We start from the raw sequence: 24,948 nt of genomic DNA on the forward strand, positions 1-24,948 counted from the left end.
TGAAGATCATTGTAAAGAACAAGTGTAGCAAACAATGACTAATCCTCCATCTTGCAGAAATCTGCAGAGGACACATCTTGAGGCTACATGCAAAACAATATCCCTGGCAATATCATTGCTATTTTCTGCCAGTACCTTTGGGCGACTGTCCAAATCAGATGATGAAAAGTCACCATACTTACAATAATTATTATAAAGAATATTGAGATAAACATGATAAAGCCTTCTAAAAAATGCAAGTTCTTTATATTGATCAGTCTAAGGTCTGAACTTTTCCACCATTTGCATCAATGTTGACCAGCGATTAGCCCAGAGGTCCTTTGCTTCCGTTTCTTGGTGGTAGGAATTGTTTGTCAATTCTTTCATTGCTTCCTCTGATTCCTTGAGTATCACTCTGGCTCAGTGGTACCATTCTCACTTCTGGGTCTGAAGGTTATTGGTTCAAACCCGTTGCATTGTCCTTCAGATGAGATGTTAAACTGAGATCCCGTCTTGTCTGTTTAGCTGGTCATTAAAAGTTCCTTTACCACTATTGGAAAAGAGTTTTTCCTGGTGTCGTGGCAATCCCTGCAATAAACAATCTCCAAGTAAAATTGTTCATTTGTTTCATGTCTGTTTATGGGACATTGCTGTGCGCAATTGGGATGTTGCATTACTCCATTCCACAGAAACTCTTGTTAAGTGCTTTGAGATGTCATCCAGATGTGAAAAGGGCTGCACCAAATGCAAGGAATATTATTTCTTTACATTCTTCTAAAAGATTTAGTGAACCAAAACATTAAAACAAATTCTATTCACTGTGAGGAGGTGATTTCCAATAAGCTTTATTTACAAACAGAAATTAGGAGAGAAAATGCAAACATTTCAGATTTCTTAAACCCTCAAAACACATTTAAAAAAGAAATCGCTGGAGCTGTGAAAATTGCTTACGTTAAAGTAGTTCTTTGAATACAAATGACTGATCGTTTATGTATAAGAACTCAAATTACATAATTGTACAGAATTAATCAGGAATTTTAGAGAATTATAATAGTCCAAGCCCATGGTTAGTACGCTTAGAAGAATTAATGTGCAAATAGCTCGTCTAAAATGCCCCATTCAAAAAGTATTTAGGCTATAACATTCAATATTATTGTATTCCACGATATAGCCAATGTACAATATTCTTTAAACAAAATCCATGGTAAACTCTTGGTAGCATTTGGAATTTCTCTCAATTTATTTATATTACATATATAGTGAGAGATGGTCCATTCATAGGCAAATGTAGACATAGAATATTTAAACCATTATTCACTCAAGCTGCATATAAAGTCCCATGACCTCAAAAACGTAATAGTGCTTGAACTTCCACAAAGTGATGAAGAAAAACTCACTGTCATAAGTTTAAGTGAATAGAAAAGAAATGTACAGAAAAAAGGAACTATTTTGCATATGAATTGTTTCTGCTTTAGCCTTCCTGCCCAAAGTCTTCTGTGAATTTCTTCAACTTCTTCAGGTCCTCATCATTAACAGTTGGTTTTGTATTTGTTAAGGATCGTAGCATGTCATCCTTTAAAGAAAATGGGGAAAAATATGAGATAGGGAACAAAATGTAAAGGAACTAGATCAATCAATGATTAATTTAAAACAAATCAATCAGTCCAAGTGATCAGAACACTCTCCTAACAAGCTATTAATATAAACTAAATTTTACATTCAAGACATGTCTTTAATGCTCAATGAACTGCCCGAATTGCATTATAAAATGCTGGGATTATCTGCTATTCTAAGTAAATCTGTTATGGCTCTGGCATTCATTTTCATAATTGTGCTACTGTCTGGCAAGCTTCCAGCTGCTTGTTCAGCAAGGACTACCTTAACCATTAGGGCTTAATCAGACTAAAAATCTAAAAATAATTATGAACAAACCACAAATTCAAAGCTTCAATTGAATATTTTCTAGTGTGTTATTGAAAACAAAACCTAAAATTTATTGGACCTTTACTGAAAGATGCTTATGTTATTGTAGGTCAGAAGGTTGTGGGTTCAAGTCCTATCTTGGGACTTGAGCTCGAAGACGAGCTGAACACAACAATTCAATATTGGGGAAGCACTTCATTGGTGCTCTCACAGGTGCTGCTAAACGAAGGTCCATCTGTCTGTTCAGGTGGATGTTAAAGAATCCATGACATTATTTGAAAAGAGGAGTTTTTTGCAAATTGCCTACTGTAATTGCCCACAAGTACACAGACACAACACTTCACATTAACTACTGTCATGCACTTTGAGACAATATTTTAATAATGTCTTCCATTAGGTATAGCACCTTTCACATTGGAAATGATTTACTGTGAAGTGTAGCAATTGTGTATTTTGTAGGTGAATGCACCAGCACAATGTCCCACAGAAAGTCCCACAAACAGCCATGAAGTGAATGAACAATTTTATCTGGTTAGGCAGCACACCAGAAGAAACTCCCTTCTCTTTTTGATTGATTTCAAGATCCTCACACTCGTTTTCAAATCCCTTCATGCCCTGATACCTCCCTACCTCTCCAACCTGCTTACCCCTAATCCACAACCCCGCTGCCTCTGCTTGACTGGCTCCAGCCTTCTGCATGTCCCTTGTGCCCTCCCTTCCACCATTGATGGCTGCGCTTTCAGCCACTATGCCCTGAAACTCTGGAACACTTTTCCTCTATCCCTCCAATTGCCCCTTCAACAACAGCAGCAGCAAATTACACTTGTATAGCATCTTTCATGTCAGAAAGACATCCCAGGGTTTTGGACCCAAGCTGGGAGTAGAGGTCAGAAGGTGGGGGGAGAAAGGTGGCCGAAGGCACGATCAAAGATGAAGGTCTTCGGACGCAATTTGAAGAAGGCAAGAGAGGTGGTGAGGTGGAGGGATTGCGGGATAGAGTTCCAGAGTGTGGGGGCAGATGGTGAATGCCCGGCCGACAATGGAGGGCAGAAAGTGCGGGGGACCTGAAGCATCCGGTGTCCATTAAGTGGAGGGAGCGGACAGGCTGATATGGGGCTATAAGGTCAGAGAGGTAGGGGGGAGCAAGACCATGGAGGGCCTTGAAGGTACGAACAAGGATTTTGTACTTGATTCTCTGAGGAATGGGGAGCCAGCGAAGCCGGCCAAGAATGGGGGTGATAGGTTCCCGGATCCGGGTGCAGGAGAGGACACAAGTTGCAGAGTTCTGAATAATTTGCACTTGTGTAGGGAAGAGTGGGGAAGTCTAGTTGGCATAGAGCAGGCAGTTGGCATAGTCAAGCTGCGATGTAATGAAAGCATGGATCAGGGTCTCGGCAGCCTTCAGTGTGAGGCAGTGGTGGAGGCGGGCAACGTTGCGGAGGTTGGGAAAGGTGAAACAGGTCACGGCACGAATGTGGGATTTGAAGAATAGCTGAGGGTCGAAAAGGACACCGAGGTTTCGGATTGGCTCGGTGAGGTGAAGTGTGCAGCCATGAATGGTGATAGTGTCAGCAGCTGAGGTAAGAAGGTGCTGCCGGGAGCCAAGCAGGAGGGCCTCTGTCTTGCTAACATTGAGCTACAGGAAGTTGGCTTTCGTCCAGGAATTGATGTCAGACAGACAATTAGCCAGGACATCAATAGTCCTGGAGTCAAGGGTGAAGGCGGTGAGATAGAGCTGGGTGTCATAATAATAATAATAATCCTTGCATTTGATATAGCGCTTTTCACGTCGGGAGGACATCCCAAAGCGCTTCACAGAATACACCGTAAAGTGAATTGACTGTATATTTGTGGGCGAACGCGGCAGCCAATTGCGCACAGCAATGTCCTACAAACAGTCGTAGATTGAAAATGACCAATTTATTATTGTTCTATATTTTATTATTGTTCTATCTGCATACAGATAGAAATTGACCCCATGCCTGCGGATGACATTGCCGAGTGGGAACATGGATAGACTGAAGAGGAGGGGACCGAGGATAGAGCCTTGAAAACGCCACACATAACCGTGCAGGGGCTAGAGGAGAAGTCTTCCTTCCCCATCTTCAGGTCACGCCTGAAGACCTTCTTAGTCGACTACACCTACAGTCACCTCCCCCTTCCCCCGGCTTAATGTCGCGCTTCGCCAGTGTCAAGCGCTCTGGGACGTTACCCTGTGTGAGGGGCGTTATATAAATGCAAGTTGTTGCTGTATAGATAGGATTTTAGTTTAATGACTCATCTGAAGCACAGCATCTCTGATAATGCCGCACTCCTCCAACACTGCACTGGAGCGTCAACCTAGACTCTACGAGTTAAAAGTCCGATGTGAACCCACAACCTTCTGACTCAGCAATGAGAATGCTCCAAACTGAGCCAGGCTGACGCACATTGTACCAAATGTATAGGTATTGTACCAAATACAAGGATTATTATCGGTGTATGGTACTACCATATTTGTGCCAAAGTGAACTGAAGATCACTTATTTTGTATTGTTTTCAAACCAACAGAGGGAACAAAACAAACATACATATGCCTTTGACACACATTCAAAGCAATTTTAAATTTCATTTTTTTTCCTCTAAAAATGAGCTCTGAGGGCAAGAACTGAACTGTCAGGATTGCAATGAGAAAGATTTGGTCTATAAGAAAAAAGGCACTTGCCATTGACACTACAGGTTCCAACAGTTTTTCTCCTGGAACATCAATCCAGGTCATTTCCACAGCATTGGGATCACCAGGTGAACATGGGGTTAGCAGATCTTCCACAATTACAGAAGGATTTACATTTGAAGCTCCTCGGACCTATAAAAACAAAACGCAAAGCTCAAATGTTAGGGTATATTATTTACTAAGATGAAGAAAATTAGTGCTACATTTATAATCATACTCTTTATTGAAAAGTGAATTTGCACTCTAAGCTGGCAGCCTGGTGCTGAGTATTGCTGAACTGGTATTTCTTGTTGTAGCTATAATTTCATAACAATCCCTGCACTTCCAACATAACTGATCTAAAAGTCAAACTTCCTCATAACTAATTTGCACTGAGAACAAAACAAGGAGGTGGTTCACTGCAGATCTTCATTGCTTACCTTTAAGCAGTTGAACATTCAGTCTGGCAGTAGGATACAACAATTTTACAATTATATAGTGCCTTTCACATTGGGAGGTTGGCACAAAGTGCTTTTACAGAGCTGACGAGGAACCTGAGCTGGGGATTAGGAGAGATGAAGGTGATGGTGGGTGGCTGAGTGTGGAGTTAGAGGGTGGAGTGATCAAAAGCACAGACAAAAATAAACCAAAGGTCAACACTAGCTTAAGGAATTAGGCACAGAACAATGAAAGTAAGAAAATACTAAATTTGGTGACGTGACTGAGGCAGTTTTGTTGCAGCATCTGTATCTTGCCAATGCAATGGTTGCACCTTTCCTTCCAGAATACATGAAAACCATTAAAGTTTTTTAAAAAAGTTTTTTCATTAAAAACTACTCTTCGGTTAATTAGTTAAAAAAATTATTTTCATAAAAATTTACAACTTTTACAATTTTTTTTCTGGGTGGCCATGCTTTTGCATGTTGCCTGGCCTGGTTGTAATGTCAATTGCAGCACTGCACTTGCATTGCGAGGTTTGTGAAAACTGACTCTTCTTGTATATCGTGGGAACTTAAATTTCCAGGTACTCAACTTTTGAAATTTGAATGTAGAGGATGTTCCAAAATAAATCCTGATTTTCACTAAATTTATCCAGGATTCTTGTATGTTAAATTCTCCCCTCCAACCTAGATTTTTTGAATAAAAGTGGACTTTGGTGTTCCTTAGTATCACTTTATTCCTGGGGTATCTTACCTTCTTGAAGTGTGTAGCTGACTGAACTTTCCTTACTGGTTGCATCAAGGCATCCCGTACTATGATGCTTATGTCAGCTCCAGAATATCCCTCTGTTTTACTTCCAAGTGTCCGATAATTTTCTTCATTCAGACTGTTTGGGGTGACTCCAAGGTGCAGTTTAAACATTATACTACGAGCGGCTTTCTCAGGTAGTGGAATGAAGATGCGTTTCTCAAACCTGTAGGAGGATAGCAGTTTCAGGGTAAAACAAACTATTATTGTACAGGCACTGGTAAAAAAAATCACAACCAACGAACTCACAACACATGATCAGGGAGCTACCCACGAAGAGGATAAAGCAGATGAAAAGTGTGAAGTGATACGATTTTACAAGGAAGAATGAGCAGAGGGAAATAGATTAAATATGAAAACTTTAAAGGAATGGAAAAACACAGAGTTGAAGATCTCAAGAACGGTTCAAAGGAAGAAGGCCCCTTGGCCCATTCAACATCATTCTTTCAGAATACCCAGCCTACCATCTTATCAGAGCATCAAAGCTGTATTTAAAAATAAATGAATAATCCTGGCCTAAATGAGTTTCCTTTCTAGCAAACTGTTTACTTGTTAATTATCCGCTGGGTAACCAAAAAACCCCCCCACTGTCTGTCCAGAAATTGTCCTTTGCAACTCATCCCTATTCTAATAAAGGCTTTCGTAAAATGTTAAAGAGGAAAAAAGCGACACTGGAAGGTTATCTTACCTAATTGCTATCTTAAAGCACAATGTTTTGTTGTTTTTAAAAAAAATTTTTAAACACAATGGTTTGCTCTGTCCCAGCAGTCCAATACTTTACAAGGAAATGACAGTTCACCAATTTAAATAGCCTGTCTGTCTGTGGGAAGCCCTCGCATCGTGAAAGTCGCTATACAAATGTAATTTTGTTGTTGTCTGTCAATGATAATACAAAGCAACAGTTTTTTTGTTTGGAAGCCATTTGGCAGTCATGACCTAAGCAGTAATGTGGTATATAGGTAATTATTTGAAGTTTCAGCAGTTGCACAGTACAGTAAAATTGCAAGGATATTTTACCTTCTTCTTATAGCAGAATCCAGAACCCACGGGATGTTTGTAGCCCCAAGAACCAAGATTCCCTCATTATCTACTCCGACCCCTGCCAAAAATTGCCAATAGATTAATTGTGTAACACGTGTAGTACATAGATGTAGTTCATGAGAAAGCTATCACTGCTTCACTGATTTAGTCATCGCATTGAATATCCTAAGCAAGGATTTTGCAGTATTTACTATATTCTATATTTTTTATTCTCTCTCGCATAACAGATGCGTTGAATTGCCTCCAATTGTATTAATAATAAAATAATCCTAATATTTGGTACATCTTTCAGGTGAGGATGATGTCCCAGAGTGGTTCACAAGATATACCATAGAGTGGAGTTACTGTGTTTTATGGGCGAACGTAGCAGGCAAGTTTCGCACAGTAACTTCCCACAAACAACCATGAAGTGAATGACCAATTTTATTAAAAAGTTATTAGTGGGGACACCAGGACAAAACTCCTTATCTTTTCGATAGTGCCATGACATCTTTAACGTCCACCTGAACAGGCAAGTGTGACCTCAGTTTAACCTCTCATCTGAAGGATGGAATTATTAGGAATTAGGATGAGGGCCATAAGTACAGTGCAATTGCTCTATGGATAAAGTAAAAGCTATATTCTCTGCAGAAGCAAAAGACTGAATGATCTTTCCTGATTACCATCTTTCGTATATTCTAGTGCTTATTATAAATGCTTGAGACAAACCAGACCATTTCTTGGCTGACAGAATCACTGACGCTTACCCTGCATCTGAACCAAGAATTCAGTTTTAATGCGCCTCGCAGCTTCACTCTCATTTTCACTCCTTGAGCCACAAAGAGAATCAACCTCATCAATGAAGATAATTGAAGGCTTGTGATCTCTGGCAAGTTGAAATAAATTCTTTACCAATCTGGATAAAACAAAATATAAACACTGAATTAACAATTTATTGCAGTTACTAAGAACTAAGAAGAGTATAGCATGAAATAATACTTCGAAGTAACTAACTGTTCAGGTGCAATAGCTATCATTAAAAATATGTGAGGTATGTGCATTAGGATTGATGCCACAGCACTTTTAATAATAATAAACCTTGCATTTGATTTTGCGTCTTATTATGTCTGAGACGTCTCAAAGGGCTTCACAGAATATACTGTAAAGTGAATTGACTGTATATTTTGTGGGCAAAACGCGGCAGCCAATTGCGCACAGCAGTGTGCCACAAACAGTCATGGATTGTGTGACCAAATTATTATTTATTTATTTTATTTAAAAAGAGATTATTACCCCTGGAAAAGTGAACCACCAATCGACTAACAACCAGGTTTCTACTTAATGCTAGGTAAACAGAGGCATGTGGAGTAAGGAAACTTGCCCAAAGTTTTATGCCGCCCGGGCATTCAAAAACCATATTAATTCAAGAGCTACCAGTTCAAATCTGATAGGTTCGTGTTCTTCCCGGTCCTTATAATAAGCATTAGATACTCACTTTTCACTTTCCCCGAGCCATTTTGATACCAAATCAGAGGAAGAGACTGAGAAAAACGTTGAGTTGTTTGCTTCTGTTGCCACAGCTTTTGCCAGGTACGACTTGCCAGTTCCTGGTGGACCAAAAAGGAGGATTCCTCGCCATGGAGTTCGCTTACCTGTACAAAGAGAACTCATTATGTTTATTTCCAAAGTAGTTAGATGTGGCTATCTTTGGAGATGATCTTACTAAACAAAGAAATTTAATCAGGTCTATTTAAAAAATAATAGAGGTCGCTTACAAAGAAGGGCTTTTAAAAGGTGTCAATACAGATAGCTGAAAAGGTTATTTAACTTTCAGATACACCATGGGAGCACAACAAAAAGGCATAAGTTTAGGGTTGCAAAGGGCAATTTCAGAACAGATACCAGGAAGTATCACTAAACACAGGGTAATTAATGCCTGGAACGGGTTCCCAGGGAGAGTGGTATAGATCAGAACGCTGGACTCATTTGAGAATCAGTCTGAAGCTAATGGAAGGAAAGGGTTGGGTGGATAATCAAATGGAATGTTCATAAGCCTGTTTTGAGATCTTGTGAACTGATAAAAAACAAAAGCACAGCAAGTAATATCTGCAAACTTTGTCTAATTCAGATTTTCTACCTAGATATGTCCTTAGCATTATAGTATTTGTGGCAGTGTATAGAACTATAGTAATTTAGAATACACCAAAAATGGACGTTATAAGCGAGGGGAGAAGAGGGTCTAACACTAAACAGTTACACTACACTATTTGCACATGGATCTCCAGCTCTACAGTTTTGTTGTAAGAACTTGTATTCATTAATATTAATGGTACTCATTAATAAATACCATAATTGCTGTGTCCTAGCAACCTCCTCCTCACACATTTCAATTACTATACTCTGTACCTTACAAAAGGCGACTGCTTGGTAAGAACTGGATTGAACTTAGTTAATTAATGATTGATTGATGGTACATTATGGTCAGTTATCCTGCCTTTCGGTTAGCGTGTCTTTCTGGGGTAGGAAAGAACTAGCTGGAAAAAAAATGTTTTCTGGGATGTGAACAATTAGCTGCTAGAAAGGGAAATAAAAATTTGAGCATGTTAAACTTCGCACTATAAGAGTCTACAGAAATGAACAAGCTTTTTATAACCAAGATCTTTTTAAGAAAAAATATCTGTTTGGGTGGATCTTATAAATTGCAGTTAATAAATAGCAATTTCGTGTAAAATATTGCTTCTGAAATAGTCTCTTTTACATAATTTGTTTATTTGTGGTGAAACAACTCATTTGACAATCATGTCCACATAATAACTTTATGTTCAAACATGGGCAATGTTACTAACCTGTAAACAGATGTGGAAATTTAATGGGCAAAATGACAGCTTCTTTGAGTGCTTCTTTGGCACCTTCTAGACCTGCAACATCATCCCATCGAACGTTTGGCTTCTCCATGACAATGGCACCTGGACAATAAAAATATACAGTAACTATTTATGAGATAAAATGCATTAGGCTGACATTAAGGAAAAATCTCTTAAATATTAAACTATTACAAAGAACTTTAATCAACTTTAACATCCTTTCCCTCCACACCCTTTTATTAAAACTATTTGATAATTATACAAGTTTTACATTTTTCCTTGAATTATATATCGTTAGCTTCTCAATTTTTTTAAAAAATAACACATAATAGATGTTTTCCCTTTTTCTAAATATTTTAGCAATTTTTGTCTACAAAAATCGCCAACTTGTGCGTTGTAAAGTGACTGCGGACATCACTTCCTTGAGGCTGTGCATGGAGTGATGTTCACGATAACCTAATTCTACAAATGAAAATCAGCAAACCTCAATTTCTGATACAGCATCAGAGATTACATGATGCAAGTCAAATTATGTGGCACTTGCAAATACATACCATAAGGATAGTTCAGTGGATTTGGGTAGCATCACTAATCTGCAGGGCTACCAGCCCAATTGTTGCTGTGAACATTAATATTTAAATTGTGAACCCAAATTTTGACTCTTTGACCATCAAGTCCACTTTGTAAATTTATGTTTAAACATGGACAATGTTACAGGTTTAATTGGTAATAGGCAATGTGAAGCACTCTGAGTTGCTTAAGGCATTTGTTTATAATTCAGTGCCCTTACACTGTTAGAGGAGCTCCTTAGTGTAAGGGAACTGAATTTAAACTAATGCCGTAATCAGCTCAGAGTGCTTCACACAGCCTGTACAAATTAAACCTGCACCCTGCTGAAATCAAATCTTCTTCAATTCTGTCTCAAAGTAGTGAAATCAGCACCTTCTGCTTAAACAAAAACTTCAACAAAATCTACAAACAAAAGCAACCTCAAAGCTAAGCTTCAGTCTTAAATTTTAAAAATTCACATTGTCATGGTTCTTAAAAGTGAACAGAATAGGCATGGACCCAAAGAGGCCTAAGATTCACTTACATTTTTTGGGACTATAAAGCAAGATCGTTCTATTCGCAGTATTTTTAAAACACAGCCCCAAAATAAATTATTTCTCTAAATGTAACAGTGGTCCATTCACCTTGCAGCTGATTCTGTAATTTCTTCTTTTCTGAGTTGTCAGCTTCTCCATCACTCTCATTCCTAGAGTAAAAGTGAAAACAAGACAATGTTTAAAAGGTGATGGCCTTTTTATGCAGATGTAGTGCATAACAGAATATATTTTTAAAAAATAAATTGGATGAATACAAATATTTAAAAAAATCATCTGCTGGGTTGTAAATCTCACTACATTGGTTGGTAGTGGAGGCATTAAGCAGCTGGAGGAATGAGGAAATAGGCCAGTTTTGTATTCACACCTCCTTGACATCTTGTTCACAGCAGATTACTAGAAAAATCAAGGAAAGTGACCCTACATTTTGCATTGACATTAAGTGATTGGTGAGACTAGAAAACCAAGGGGAGTGAAACCACACAGTAAATATCCTTTCAGAATTGTCAAAATAATTGTGAGAAACATTTGTAGGTTCAATGAATATAACATCAACCCCTGCTTAAAATTATTACAGAACTCAGTAATATGATGGCTTTGCAGCTGTCCAAACTGAAGAGTTTTTTTCATATCAGCTGCTGAATTTGCAAGTAGCGACTGACATGTTTGCTAATTCATCCATTTAGGAACTGGAAGTGAAGCTGTGCTTCCTAACATTCGTTATCCAATCAGTGTCGCCAGACCTCAAGTGTTTTTTCTTTAATAGAGAAGCTTTGCTTACAAAAAAAACTAGACTGGATAGTAATCACCTATGAGGTGATTCACATTGAACATAAGATGCTATAAAAAATGCTCTTTCTTTCTAAACAAAACTTTGGAAGGTTATTATAATTAATGAGACATTTACAGCACTTTTCTGAATTACAGTACTTCAAAATATAATCTAAGCACCTACTGAAAGGAATTCAGAACAGCTCATGAACACCATTTATCTATGGTGATCCTAGCTGGACAAGCAGTAGAAAGCATGCTAAACAGTGCTTTCAACGACAAGCTATCGGTTTTAGCTTTTTAAACTAAAGTACCCCAATTTATAACCCAGGGTCTCCACGCCTTGATTCTTGCCGACCTGTGCCTAATACTCTCCAGAAGTAGGTAAGCAGGGTGTATCCCTCCAGGGTGCATGTACGTATTCCATTCAAGACACAGGAATTTCCATATTTGGAACTTTCAGTCAGATTTGGATACTCCTAAGTGCGGTGATTGGGTTCTGTATTTGACAGACAGACAGCTGAGCCGGACAAAACAACTGAATTTAGAAACTACAGCAATAAAATATCCAAACTGGAGATAGAAGAATCCTTGTATTTAGTACAGTGCCTCTTCAGGTTGGGAGGATGTCCCAAAGATCTTCACAGGATTTACTGGGACTGTGTACTTGTAAGTGAACATGGCAAACTAATGGCACATAGCAATATCCCACTGACAGCCATGAAACAAATGACCAATATTATTTAGGGTATTGTTGGTCAGGACACCTTCTCTTCAAATACTGTGAGATCTTTAATGCGCATCTGAATAGAGACAGACAGAACTTCAGTTTAATGTCACATCCGAAGGACAGGACTATGATAATGCAGCATACTACCAGCACCGCAATGCAGTGTCAGTTTAGACTATAAGAGTTCAAATCCTAATGACCTTGTGACTCAGAGGTGAGAGTGCTACAACTGAGCCAGGCCGAATATAGAAATGTTTAGAAAATAAATCAAAGATGACAGTAACATCTACTAGTGATGTAAAAAATCTGATTACTGGTTATGTTTTGTATGCATAATTTTGTCAGAAAAATGGTTACAAAATAAGATAACAGGTTCCACCTGGAAACAGCATCACAACATATAATGTTGGAAGTGGTCTTGCTAAACTGTGTCGAATTCGCTCCAGAATTAGGTAAGCAGTGTGTTTTCTTCATGGAGACTGGGAATTGCAGACACTGGGAAATTAACATACATAGGTGGCATCCAGAACCTTGGGACATGAAAGGCACTATACAAATGTAATTTTGTATTGTACAACTAGTATAATTATCTGGTTTAGAATTTCTTAAGCATGGCTATGAACGTATCAGACACCTGGCTGACCACAAGACATAAGTACCCTTTGTCATCATTCGAGTTGTTCTGATTCTCAACAACAGGTTTTTTAATGTTTTGTTTTTTCCTCAGGTGCTCCTTCAGTTTTTCAGCTCGGTCCAGATATTCTCCACACTTTGCTCGAATGCTCGACTTGGATTTATCACCCTGGACATCATCTAAAAGAAATAAAATTCAGCATATTTTAGGGTTTAAAATTTTACTTTCTACTAGAATAAAAAAGAGAAAATGTTATTCTAAGCAAGGGCTTGGTCTGCCCCTGTGAATTCAGGGGCTGAATACTGTGGATCTGCCTGGTGGCAGGGATTCTTACCACTTGGTTCCCATTAATCTTGCAACCCAAAGGCCTAAGAGATAGGCTCTAGCCGAACAAGTAGTGGGTAACTTGCCAGACAGTGCTCCCAATGGCAATTTATAGTGACTTTTAGTTTCATTTTAGTTGGATAATTCCAGGGATATCTCAATGTGTAATCTGGGGTCTCCAAGCCTTCGCTCTTGCTAACTGTGTCGCATTTGCTCCAGAATTGGGTAAGCAATGTATTTTCCTTCATGGAGCATGGAGTATTCCAGACACAGGGAAATTATCATTCAAAGGTTACACATGTATATATAACTGTCAGGTTTAGATGCTCTTAAGCATGGTGATGGGGTTCGTATCAGACACCTGTCTGATTACAAAGAAAATGTTAAACTGGTAAAAGACATTTGTTAGGCCAAAGTTAGGAGTATTGTGGATAATATTGGGCACTTCATTAGACTATGAAAGAAACAGAAAAGGTGCAGCATAGATTCACTGAGATTTTATTAAGGATAAAGGGTTTCAATTAAGAAGTTTGGCATTTTTTAAGTAGAGTTGAGGTTAAAAGGTGACCTGCACACTTCCACACCCACTGCCTCTCCCTTTCACAGGTCAAAACTGACTTTTACTCCAAAGTCATCCTGGAGGCAAACAATAATCCAATGACGCTGTTTTCCACCGTCCATCACCTCCTCCGTGTAACCCCTCAAGCTCCCTCTGCCCTCACGTCAAACACCAAGTGCGAAGAGGTCCTAAACTTCTTCGTCTCAAAGATTGAAAACATCCACTTGGCTGCAATCGTCCTCCCCACTATGACAATCCACATTGCCCCATTTCTCCCTCCTCTCTCTCAATCACAATCACCCAGATGAAGTTCACCACCTGCTGCCTCGACCCCCTCCCCATCCAGCAGTTGATCACTCAACTCCCCCTCCTCTCCCCCCTGCTGGCCGACGTGGTCAACCAGTCTCTCTCCTCAGGCTCTGTTCCACTCTCCCTGAAAACCGGTCATCCCAGCCCTCCTCGAAAAAAAACACCCTCAATCCCTCTGATCTCTCACACTACCATCCCATCTCTAACCTACGCTTCATTGCTAAAGTCCTGGAACACATTGTTGCAGGTCAACTTTGGTCACACCTATTCCTCCACAAGCCCCTGCAGTCTGTTTTTTGCCCTGCCCACAGCACAGAGACAGCACTTGTCAAAGTCACAAACGACATCCTCTCTATCTGTGACCAGGGCTCCCTCTGCCTCCTCCTGGATGTCTCTGCTGTGTTTGACTCAGTCGACCATGCGATCCTCCTTCATCAGCTCTCCTCCCTCATATACGTTAGTGGAACCGCACTCGCCTGGTTCGAGTCCTACCTAACCAACCGCCTCCATTTCATCTCGGCAAATGATTTCTCCTCCCACCCCCACCTGGTCACCTGCAGGATACCTCAGGGCTCCATCCTTGGCCCTCTTCTTTTCCTTATCTATATGCTCCCTCTGGGCGATGTCATCCGCAGACACGGTTAAACTTCCACATGAATGTGGAATGACACACAAATCTACTTTGGCTCCTCCAGTACCAACTCCAGGTCCGCCGAGGCTCTATCAGCTTGTCTGGCAGACATCAGGGCCTGGATGAGTGTAAACTTCCTGCAGCGGAATATGGACAAAACGGAAGCCATACTCCTTGGCTCCCGTCAACTTCTTCACTCCTGCGGATCTAAACTCCTCAACCTCCTCCACATCAGGTCCCTGACCAGGGCCGCTTTCTTCTACCTCCGCCATATTGCCTGCCTCTGACCGTAACTTACCCCAAATACAGCCTAAAATCTCGTGCACGCGTTTGTCACCTCTTGCTTGGATTACTCAAACGCACTTCTCGCCAGTCTCCCCAGCTCCACCATTCACAAGATCCAGCTCTTTCAAAACTCTGCTGCCCGCATTCTGACCCGAACCAAACTCTGTACCCACATCTCACCAGTTCTGGCCAGGCTCCACATCACCGAACAGATCAACTTCAAGATACTCACACTTGTGTTCAAATCCATTCACTCCCTGGCACTTTCCTACCTCTCCGACTTCCTCACTCCCCAATCCACCACCTCCGCTGGATTGGCACTGGCCTCCTGCTCGTCCCTCGCATCCTCCAACCTTCAGCCACTACGCCCCAAAACTCTGGAACACTCTCCCTCAATCCCTCCGCCTTTCCCCCTCTCTCCCCTCTTTCAAGTCCCGCCTGAAGACTTTCTTGTTCAACCGTGCTTATGGCCACCTCCCCCCTCCCTCTGGCTCGGAGTCAGACTCAGCCACTGTTAAGCACTCTGAGACGCTGCCTTGCGTGGAGGGCGCTATATAAGTGCAAGTTGTTGTTGAAAACATTGGTGTAGATTTGATGGTACAAATGGCCTGTTTCTGTGCTGTAATATTCTTTGTTATGTTTTTGTTGTTCCTGCTTTGTAATTAAAGGGCTAACACAATTATTTCAGGGAGTCTGTATGAAGCAAATGGGAACTCCTTTCTGCAGAAAGTGATCGCTCTATGCTGGTTTCACAGAATGACCACAGGATGTTTTTCCTCTTTTCCCCCCGCCAAATGTCTGCTGAGTATCAGCTATTGTTAAGAAACTAAGACCAGGAAAAATGAAGAGAAAAAGAAATCAGAAAATCCAGTTTCAATTACCAGCAGAGTGACAAAGCAATTCTGGTTCAATGAGAATACACATGGAAAAGGATTCACAAATGGGGCTCAATAAATGCATGACCGTCCCTCCCGACGTGAAATTACATTTACTCTATAAATGTAGGGTTTTTTTGCTGCTGCTGTTATTGCAATGAGACATGTTGTACTATAATCAACATTACCGATGCTATTTACGATGATGTGATAACACTACTAGGTCTTCAGTTACTGCTTCTGACTTTGACAGATTTGTACAAATGGACTTATTCATACTGCTCAATAAAAGTGAAACATCTAACTTATTGATTAGGGAGATTTCATGCTCACTAAGGAACAAGTGATGAATAAATAAAATTAAAGGTTAACAACAAATTCACATTTATATAGCCCCTTTCACATTGGGAGGGTTTCCCAAGGCACTGGACAGTGCAGGGTTTGTACCAGAGCTGGGGGTTGGGAGCTGAACATTTCCAAACAAGTAGCATCTACCAATGGCAGAACATACCTACATTTTAAAAGGGGGCAGTGTTCAGATGGGAGCGCGTCAAAGATATGCACAACAGAACAAATGTTCCCAACAACTTATCAATAGCAATACTTCAATAAAATTACTTACATTTGACAGCATGCAGGAAGTACTGCACTGCACACTGATATAAGCGTAAGGCTTCTTCATAGTTCTCTGCTTTGTCTTCTAGAGCAGCTTTGCTTGCAAGGTCTATACCTTTCTACAAAACAAATAACACAATTTACAATTATATGGCGCCCCCCCCCCGCACATGCCCACCCGCCCTCCCTCCAGCGCACACACTGCCCTGCTCCTCCCTGCACGCACGCGCAGCCCCTCACACACTCACACCCCCTCACCCACACTCCCCCCACACACTCACATCCTCCCCCACAAACTCACACCCCCTCCCCTCACACTCCCCCTCACACCCCCACCCCCTCACACCCACACACACTCACACCCCCCACACACTCACACCCCCTCACACACTCACACCCCCTCACACACTCACACCCCCTCACACACTCACACCCCCTCACACACTCACACCCCTCACACACTCACACCCCTTCACACTCACACCCCCTCACACTCATATACCCTCACACTCGCACCCCCACACACACCCCCTCACACTGACACCCCCTCACACACTCACACCGCCTCCCCGCACACCACCTTCCTGCGCACACTCACACCCACACACATACTTTCTCCTGTTTGCCTCTCCCCGGGCGGCCTACTCTGCCCCCGGCAGTTTCCACACCCTCTCTCCTCTCTCCACCGCCCACACTATTACACAACTCTCTCTCTCTCCTCTCTCTCTCTCAGGCCTACACCGTTCTCTGTACTGTTCGCTCTCTCCCTATTATACACATATTACTAGTCTCTCTGTCTGTAGTCTCAGTGTCCTGGGCCCTCTCTCTCTCTCTCTCTGTGTCTATCTATATATATATATATATGTTGGTCTGTGTGTGTATTAGTAGTCTCTGTCTGTACAGATGGCCTCTGCACACACTCGCCGTCACCCTCAGGCTGTGTTGGTGTTATACTGACTCTGTGTGTACCTGCAGAGCGGTGCCATTCGCGGCCATGGTTCCGACTTCGACCCAAAAACAAAGTAACTTTTTTTTCCCCTCTTGCGCCCAACTTCCGCAACACCAAAATGGCCGCCGAGACTTCCGGCCCAGCCAGGCCGCGCCTCGTCGCTGACGTCATCCCGCCGGAAATGCTCGCTCCCGGCGCCCGGGGAGCTCCAGTGCGCCTGCGTCCAAATCGCCGGCTCGGCTCTGACGCACGTGGGAGAGCAGCGCTTTGTTTAACAGTCACCGAAACAGCCGGAGAGGCTGAGGTCTCCCCCTCCCCCCTCCCACACTCGCCTTGCAAGCGAGAGACCTGGGTTCAATTCCCGGCAGGGCCAAACCTTGGGCAAGTTTCCTTACTCCTTCCTCACTCCACACAGAGCCTAATAATATTCCCGCCAAAGACAAAAAACAAAAACAATAATAAATTGGTCATTTTCAATCCACCACTGCTTGTGGGACACTGCTTGTGCGCAATCCGCTGCCGCGTTCGCCCACGAATATACGGTCAATTCAGTTTACGGTCTATTCTGTGAAGACGTGAAAAGTGCCTATATCAAAGGATTATTATTACGCTTACCTAATTCCAAAAAGTATCACCTGGAGGTTGGTGAGGACCAACGCTTGAGGAACCTGTTGTAATAATAATAATCCTTGGATTTGGCATAGGGCCTTTCATGTAAGCACATATCAAAGCCCTGCACAGGATGTACTGTAAATTGTACTGTAAATAGTAGTGTACTTTATGGGCGAATGTGGCAGCAAATTTGCAAACAGCAATATTATACAAACATCCATGAAACCAATGACCATTTTTTTTTATTTGGGGAGATTGTTGGCCAGGATACGGTGAGAAGCTCTTTTCCTTTTTGAACAGCCCGTTGCTTGTCCAGCCAGCACTACCCTCGTCTTTAGGGCTTTGACTTGCAGGGTTAGTAGTAGCCAAGTAGGAACGATCCCTGCTCTCAGTGATTGGTCTGCTCCTCCAAGTACTCCTGATGTGCCAGGCTGCCTCAGTAATGCTCGGCAGCACTGTGAACTTAATTGACATTTTGTTCCAAGCAAGAAATTGATTATACAAGAAAACTCTCTTCTTTACTTTTCTAGAATGAGTTGGGAACTAAATGAGAATTAACCAATTTGTACTGGATTAAAATGTATCCATTAAAAAAGCAACATACCTGGACATAATTTCAGATGAATGAAAAGTGATATGTGGTTCAAAAAGACCCTGAGGGGATGGAAAATTTGAGTAATGAAAAAAAATTCCCAAACTGCACCACAATCCAGAATTACAATGTCCTGGGAAGGATTGTAATGCATATTTTAAAAAACACCCCCAATATGCACACATGCACATATTTTGCAATTTGGACCTGAATCTGATTTAGGGCAGGAGTCAGGGCCAAGTTTGAGCAGGAGTGGGAGCAAAAGTTTGCTCCCAAAACAATGAAATTGTGAAGCAGTTACCATTTTCCAATGTTGGTTTGATGCTATTGTTATGTGAATGTGGCTTCCACTTTGTTCAGACTAGAATATGCATAAAGAGCAATTTGACTACAAAACTTTCTTGAAAACGTCCAGTCTAAAATTGGTTTTGCTCATTTTAAATGGTAACTTGGCTCAGTCAGAAGGTTGTGGTTTCAAGCCCCACATGGGGACTTTTGGGTTCACAGTCCAGTCTGACACTCCAATATAGTGCTGATGGTGCACTGAATTGTCCAAGATGTTTTCCTTCAGACAAGATGTCAAACCAAAGTTCTGTCTGTATATTCAAGTGGATTCTAAAGATCCCGTGGCAATACTGGAAAAGAGTAGGGAATTTCTCTCAGTGTCCTGGCCAACACTCCACCAGATAAAATGTATCAGTGACTATATGGTGTTTTCTGTGAAGTGCTTTGAGATATCTTGACAGCATGATAAGGTGCTTTATCAAATGCAACAATTATCATTTACTTCTGCAGACTGCAGATTCACCTCTAATCCTGAATTAATATAATGTAGGAATTAGAAATAAATTCAACTAATTTAAAATATTTTCGGTCGACCTCCTGCAAAGTTACTGAAAGCTTCCACCTCAGGAGGATAATAATGACTAATACTACAATAGGAATAAATTTATAAATATAGTAATAATAATGCTTGCTTTTGATATTAACTTCTTATCACGTCATTGAGACATCTCGAAGTGCTTCAGTGAAGTGAACTGACTATATATATTGTGGGCAAAATGCGGCAGCCAATTGTGCGCAGTAGTGTCCCACAAACAGTCATGGATTGAGTGACCAGATAATTATGATTATTTTTTATGGGATTACCCGGGTTGTCTTGCTCTAACCATTACACTACAGGAATCAAAGTATTGAAATAATTTTGAAAGGATGAGTGAGGGGAAAGGGCTTTTGGGTGAAAAGGTTGGAGTCTTGAGGAAAGGAGGGAAAAATCTGTTGGTGTGTGCTTTCTGGACTTCATAGTTACTGGAGAGCAAAATTTTATCATAAATCTTTCTGACATGACTTTTATCTTTGCGATTCTAATGGCGTTTTCTATATTTATGTAATCTAGCTTTAACTGTAGAATTGGCACCAGACTCTCCTCAACAGGAGGAATAGTGGTGTTAAAATCTAATGTGTATTGGAAAAAATATTGAGCCTTTCAGCAGGCCTTAGGTATGTCTGACATATGTGTTTTTTGACCTGATCTCAGATTTCTACCTCTGGTGAGCTAAATCCAGGCTTTCTCACATTACAACGTGACATGCAAATATGTATCTTGACCTCCCAAAAATGACTAATACAATCTTTTGTTCAACCAGGATTTGAGACAATATCAATATATAATCACTGGGACAGATTGTAGAGCATTTATAAAATACCAAAAAAGAATAAATAAGCAAATCTTGTTTTCAGCTCAAGTAAAGTCTGTTTGTTTTGTTCAGTAGATTAGATGCTTGTCTGAAGAAGCCACTTCCTACTTGAGATTGTGCCAGTTGGCCTGATTATGTAACTAAGTTTGGTACCTGATATTTATTCCAAAGAATCAATCAATGAAAGGCAGTTTTGGATGCAGTTCAACCGGTGTGCCAATTCATGCTTTGCTAGGTCCATTTGGGTGATTAGAAGATCAGTGAAGGCCAGAACTAAGTCGACATTATGCTTAGTTGAGTGGAGAACTATTTGGTTTTTTTTCGGTGTTAGTAATAATCCTTGCATTTGATATAGTGCTGTTCATGTTACATAATAATCCTTGCATTTGATATAGCGCTTTTCACGTCAGAAGGATGTCCCAAAGCACTTCACAGAACACACTGTAAAGTGAATTGACTGTATATTTGTGGGCGAACGCGGCAGCCAATTGCGCACAGCAATGTCCCACAAACAGTCATATGGATTGAAAATGACCAATTTTTTTTTTTTTTACTTTTTGGAGGGATTATTATTAGTCGTGTGGAGTAAGGAAACCTGCCCAAGGTTTCGCCCTGTCTGGAATTGAAGTCAGGTCTCTCACTTGCAAAGCGAGTGCTCTAACCACTGAGCTACAGGACTCCAAGGAGGACATCTCAAAGAGTAGTGATTGTTTATTTTTGCAGCAAAATGCAACAGCCAGTTTGGGCACTGGTATGTTCCACAAACAGGGATAAAGTAAATGACCAATTTTGTCTAGGAGATTGTTGAGAAACTGGGAGAAACTCCCTTCACTTGTCAAAGAGTGCCATCAAGATGGGAGGTGGCAAAAACGTGGATGAGGGTTTTGGCTACATTGAGTATGAGGTGTGGTCGAAGGGGGACAATGTGACGGAGGTGGAGGAAAGCGGTCCTGGTCAGGGACCAGATGTGGGTTACAAAAGTCAGCTGGGTTCAAACATGATGCCTGGCTTCCGCAAAGTGCGGGATAGGCTGTGGAACATAGGAACTTAGGTAGGCCATTCAGCCCTTCAAGCCTGTCCTGCCATTCCAGAAGATCATGGCTGATCCGTACCTCAACTCCAATTACCTGGCCTTGCCCCATATCCCTTAATACTCTGACCTAACAAATATCTATCCACCTCAGTCTTGAAAATGTGAATGAATCCAGCATCAACTGCAAGGATCACTATATTATATTTTATTATATTAAGTTTGCGCTCATCCAGGCCTTGATATCTGACAAGCAAGGGAGAGAACATCAGTAGTCCTACAGTCACAGCTGGAGAAGGAGAAGAGGATTTGAATGTCATCCACATACATGTGGAAGTTGACCCCATGTCTGCGGACGGCATTGCCAAGAGGGAGCATGTAAATAAAGAACAGAAATTGTCATAGATATACTTAAGCGCTTTGGGACATCCTCCCAATGTGAAAAGCTCTACACAAGTTGATAATAATCCTTGCATTTGATATAGAGCTTTATCACGTCGTTGAGACGTCTCAAAGCGCTTTAACAGGATATCTATAAAAGTGGTGTGACTGTGTATTTTGTGAGGGAAGTGTAAATTGTACTGTACTGCATATATTGAACTGTCAGGAGTTTAGTTGCTGGTAAACATAGTGACTGTTTTCCTAGTGTATTGGACACCCGGCTGACCAAAATAAAAAGCGCCACTGAACAGAAATACACAGTATCTCAGCCCTAGCACTTCAATAACAACAATAATAATAATAATAATTCAAAAACACTGTGATGTGAATGATACCAATTTGAGGTGGCGAACACCTGCCCCACCCCCTCCCCTCCCCAGCCCTGCCCTCCCCCCTGCCCTCCCCTGCCCCCCTGCCCTGCCCTCCCCTGCCCTGCCCTGCCCTCCTGCCCTCCCCTCCCCTGCCCTCCCCTCCCCAGCCCCAACCCCTCCTCAAAAAAAGCAGGGTAGGAAATTTAAAAAGAAAATAGCGTATTTTGCTCAGGTGATGAGCGTTTTATTTGCAATGTTGCCTTTGCACAGACAGACACACACAGACACAGACAGACACAGACCCCCCACACCCAGACCAGATGCCTGAGTGCTGCTGCTGCAGACCCGCCTGTCCCTTTCCCCCACAGCCCTGGACCCCCTGCAGAGAGGCGCGGTTGCCTGGGAACCAGCCCTGTTGTATGTGTGTGCCGGGGGTGCAGCCAAGTCCAGGAGGGAGGGAGGGAGGGAGGGAGAGAGAGAGAGAGAGAAGTCACCCCCTCACGCACGGCGTTCAACCCATCCGGGATGGCAACGCGGTAACAAAGTGCTTTGCGTTTGGCGAGAGAGAGAGAGAGAGAGTCACAGAGAGCGGCACAGCTCAGTCACAAAGTGACCCCCACCCCCACCAGCTGGCGACGTGCCAGTCAGTGCCGAGCCAACCTGCCCCTCTCCCGTCCAGTCTGTCGGCTGCCAGTCAGCCAACACCTTCCACGCAAGTGTGCCAGCGCCCAGAGCGGATGGAGGAGAGGCGGGGGGCGCGCAGGGCAAGGCGCGGCACGGCCAGCCCGTCCCTCAAGCCGGGAGCTGCGCGCTTCAAGAGCAGAGACCCTCAGCCCAGAGCCCCGGCCGAGAGCATCAAAGAGGTCAAGGTTGGTCCCACGCTGGCTTCTGCCCCTCCTTCGCTTCGATAATAGTCCTCGCGTTCGCGGTTGCGCCTCTCGAGACGTCTCCAGGCGCTTCGCAGGAGATGGGGTGCAAAGTGAATCGGCTGCATGCTTTGTGGGCGAAACGCGGCGGCCAGTTGCGCACAGCAGCGACCCACAAGCAGTCGTGGATTGAGTGACCCAAATTTAAAATACAGATTTACACCCATTTTGTATTTGCTGTACTTCACACATCGGGTCGGCAGAAATCGCACCTGCATCGAGATTTGCTCTATTAACTTAACATTTCAGAGCAAACAAAAATGGGCGTCAAAGTTAAAACTGAATTCAACAATTTGCCAAATTCTGCGCGCTCTGAACTGCTGCATTGACAAGAGTAAATCTAGATCGAGGTGGAATTTCTACCCATTCATCTATCATTTCATATAAAGTGTCGGTCTCCCCAACTCCTCCCTCCAATAGGCTGCAGATCATCCAGAACTCTGCAGCCCGTGTCCTGTCCCGCACCAGGCTCCGTGACCCTATCACCCCCATCCTCACCCAACTCCACTGGCTTCCCATCACCCAGAGATACAGTTCAAGATCCTGGTCCTCACCTTCAAATCTCTCCATGGCCTTGCACCCCCCTACCTCTGAGACCTTCGAACCCCCTACCACCTGCCGCTCCCTCCACTCAGCGGGCTCCGGCCTGCTTCACATACCCTGCCTCGCCCGCCCCACCATTGGTGGGTGGGCTTTCAGGCCCCGTACCCCCACCATCTGGAACTCCATCCCGCAGTGCCTCGCCTCATCCCCTCCCTTGCCTCCTTCAAGACCCATCTCAAGACCTCCTCTTCGACCATGTTTTCGATCACCCTCCTTTCTCCCCTGCCCTCCACCCTCCCCAATCCCAACCCCCAGCTCGGGTCAGAAACACTGACTGTCCAGCTCCTTGGGACGTCCTCCTGACGTGAAAGGCGCTATACCAATGTAATTTTGTTGTTAATGTATACATTCCTATGAATTCCGAAGAGATTCTCCATCATATTGGAGGAAAAAGGAGTCAGTCGAGTTGTGGGTTTGCATCTGGGAATAAATGATACAGTACTATAGTGTGAACAACTAAAGAAATAATTTGTGGGGCGATGGTATCTGGGCCGCTTTCGGTATGCTATAAAAGACTTGAAATACCAGGATTATCGACTTCAATGATTGATTAGGTGATCTTTGTGCAGGAGGAATTGAGTTTGTAAAGACTGGGATTGTTTGAGGTGGAGGAACATTTATGAGAATTGTTTTGGGTCATCTGGGTATCTGACATACATGAAAATCTATCACCATGTCTAAAACTATTGAGAAACCCAGAGATGCATGGAAATTTCTGTTTGTGTGGAATGAAGGGTACTCTCCCCTTAACCCTGGCCCCTCCACTTCATGGTGGGATGCACCATGCTAACCTAATCCCAGAAAGTAATAGCGCAGGGTGGCAAGAACCAGGGCTTGGGTACCTTGCATTGTGCTGAAGTTCGAACAGTTAAAACCATGCTGCTTACCAAGTGGACACTGACTAATACGCTTCCCTACAACTAGCATTTATATCACACGGGGCAGCGTCTCGGAGAGTTTAGGGCAGGCTTAGGGCTGGGGGCAGCTCAGGGTTGTCAATGGAAGATAAAGAAGAGATTAGAAGAAAATTGACAATCAGAAGAAGTGCCACATGAGAGACTCATGGCTAAAATCAGTGCATATGGAATCATGGGAGAGGTACTGTAGCAGAATGGATTGAAGAATGATTAGTCAACTGAAAGCAAAGGGTAGGAGTTAAGGGCATCTTCTCAGACTGGGAAGACGTAAGAAGTGATATTCCACAAGGATTCATGTTAGGACTGCT

General features: G+C 42.4%; 1 protein-coding gene across 1 annotated transcript; it reads right to left on the reverse strand.

The window, feature by feature from the left end:
* Positions 1–808: 808 nt before the first annotated feature.
* LOC103183186 (vacuolar protein sorting-associated protein 4B) lies at positions 809–17,650 on the reverse strand. Its single transcript, XM_007900524.2, has 11 exons — positions 17,532–17,650; positions 16,570–16,681; positions 12,990–13,143; positions 10,920–10,981; positions 9,709–9,828; positions 8,358–8,514; positions 7,630–7,778; positions 6,860–6,941; positions 5,789–6,008; positions 4,607–4,747; positions 809–1,552 (listed from the first exon to the last, which is right to left on the reverse strand). The coding sequence occupies exons 1-11, from the start codon at positions 17,556–17,558 to the stop codon at positions 1,451–1,453; spliced, it is 1,326 nt and encodes a 441-aa protein (XP_007898715.1). The 5' UTR covers positions 17,559–17,650; the 3' UTR covers positions 809–1,450.
* Positions 17,651–24,948: the final 7,298 nt, after the last annotated feature.

Source organism: Callorhinchus milii, unplaced genomic scaffold, assembly GCF_018977255.1.
Source record: "Callorhinchus milii isolate IMCB2004 unplaced genomic scaffold, IMCB_Cmil_1.0 Scaffold2, whole genome shotgun sequence".
Classification (NCBI taxonomy): Eukaryota; Metazoa; Chordata; class Chondrichthyes; order Chimaeriformes; family Callorhinchidae; genus Callorhinchus; species Callorhinchus milii.

Coding starts and splice junctions, on each gene's coding strand:
- LOC103183186 (XM_007900524.2), bottom strand. CDS start 17,558: ATGGCCGCGAATGGCACCGCTCTGCAG. Junction 10,982..12,989: donor AACTCGAATGATGACAAAGG/GTACTTATGTCT, acceptor CTTTTACTCTAG/GAATGAGAGTGATGGAGAAG. Junction 7,779..8,357: donor TGGCTCGGGGAAAGTGAAAA/GTGAGTATCTAA, acceptor TGTTTTATCCAG/ATTGGTAAAGAATTTATTTC.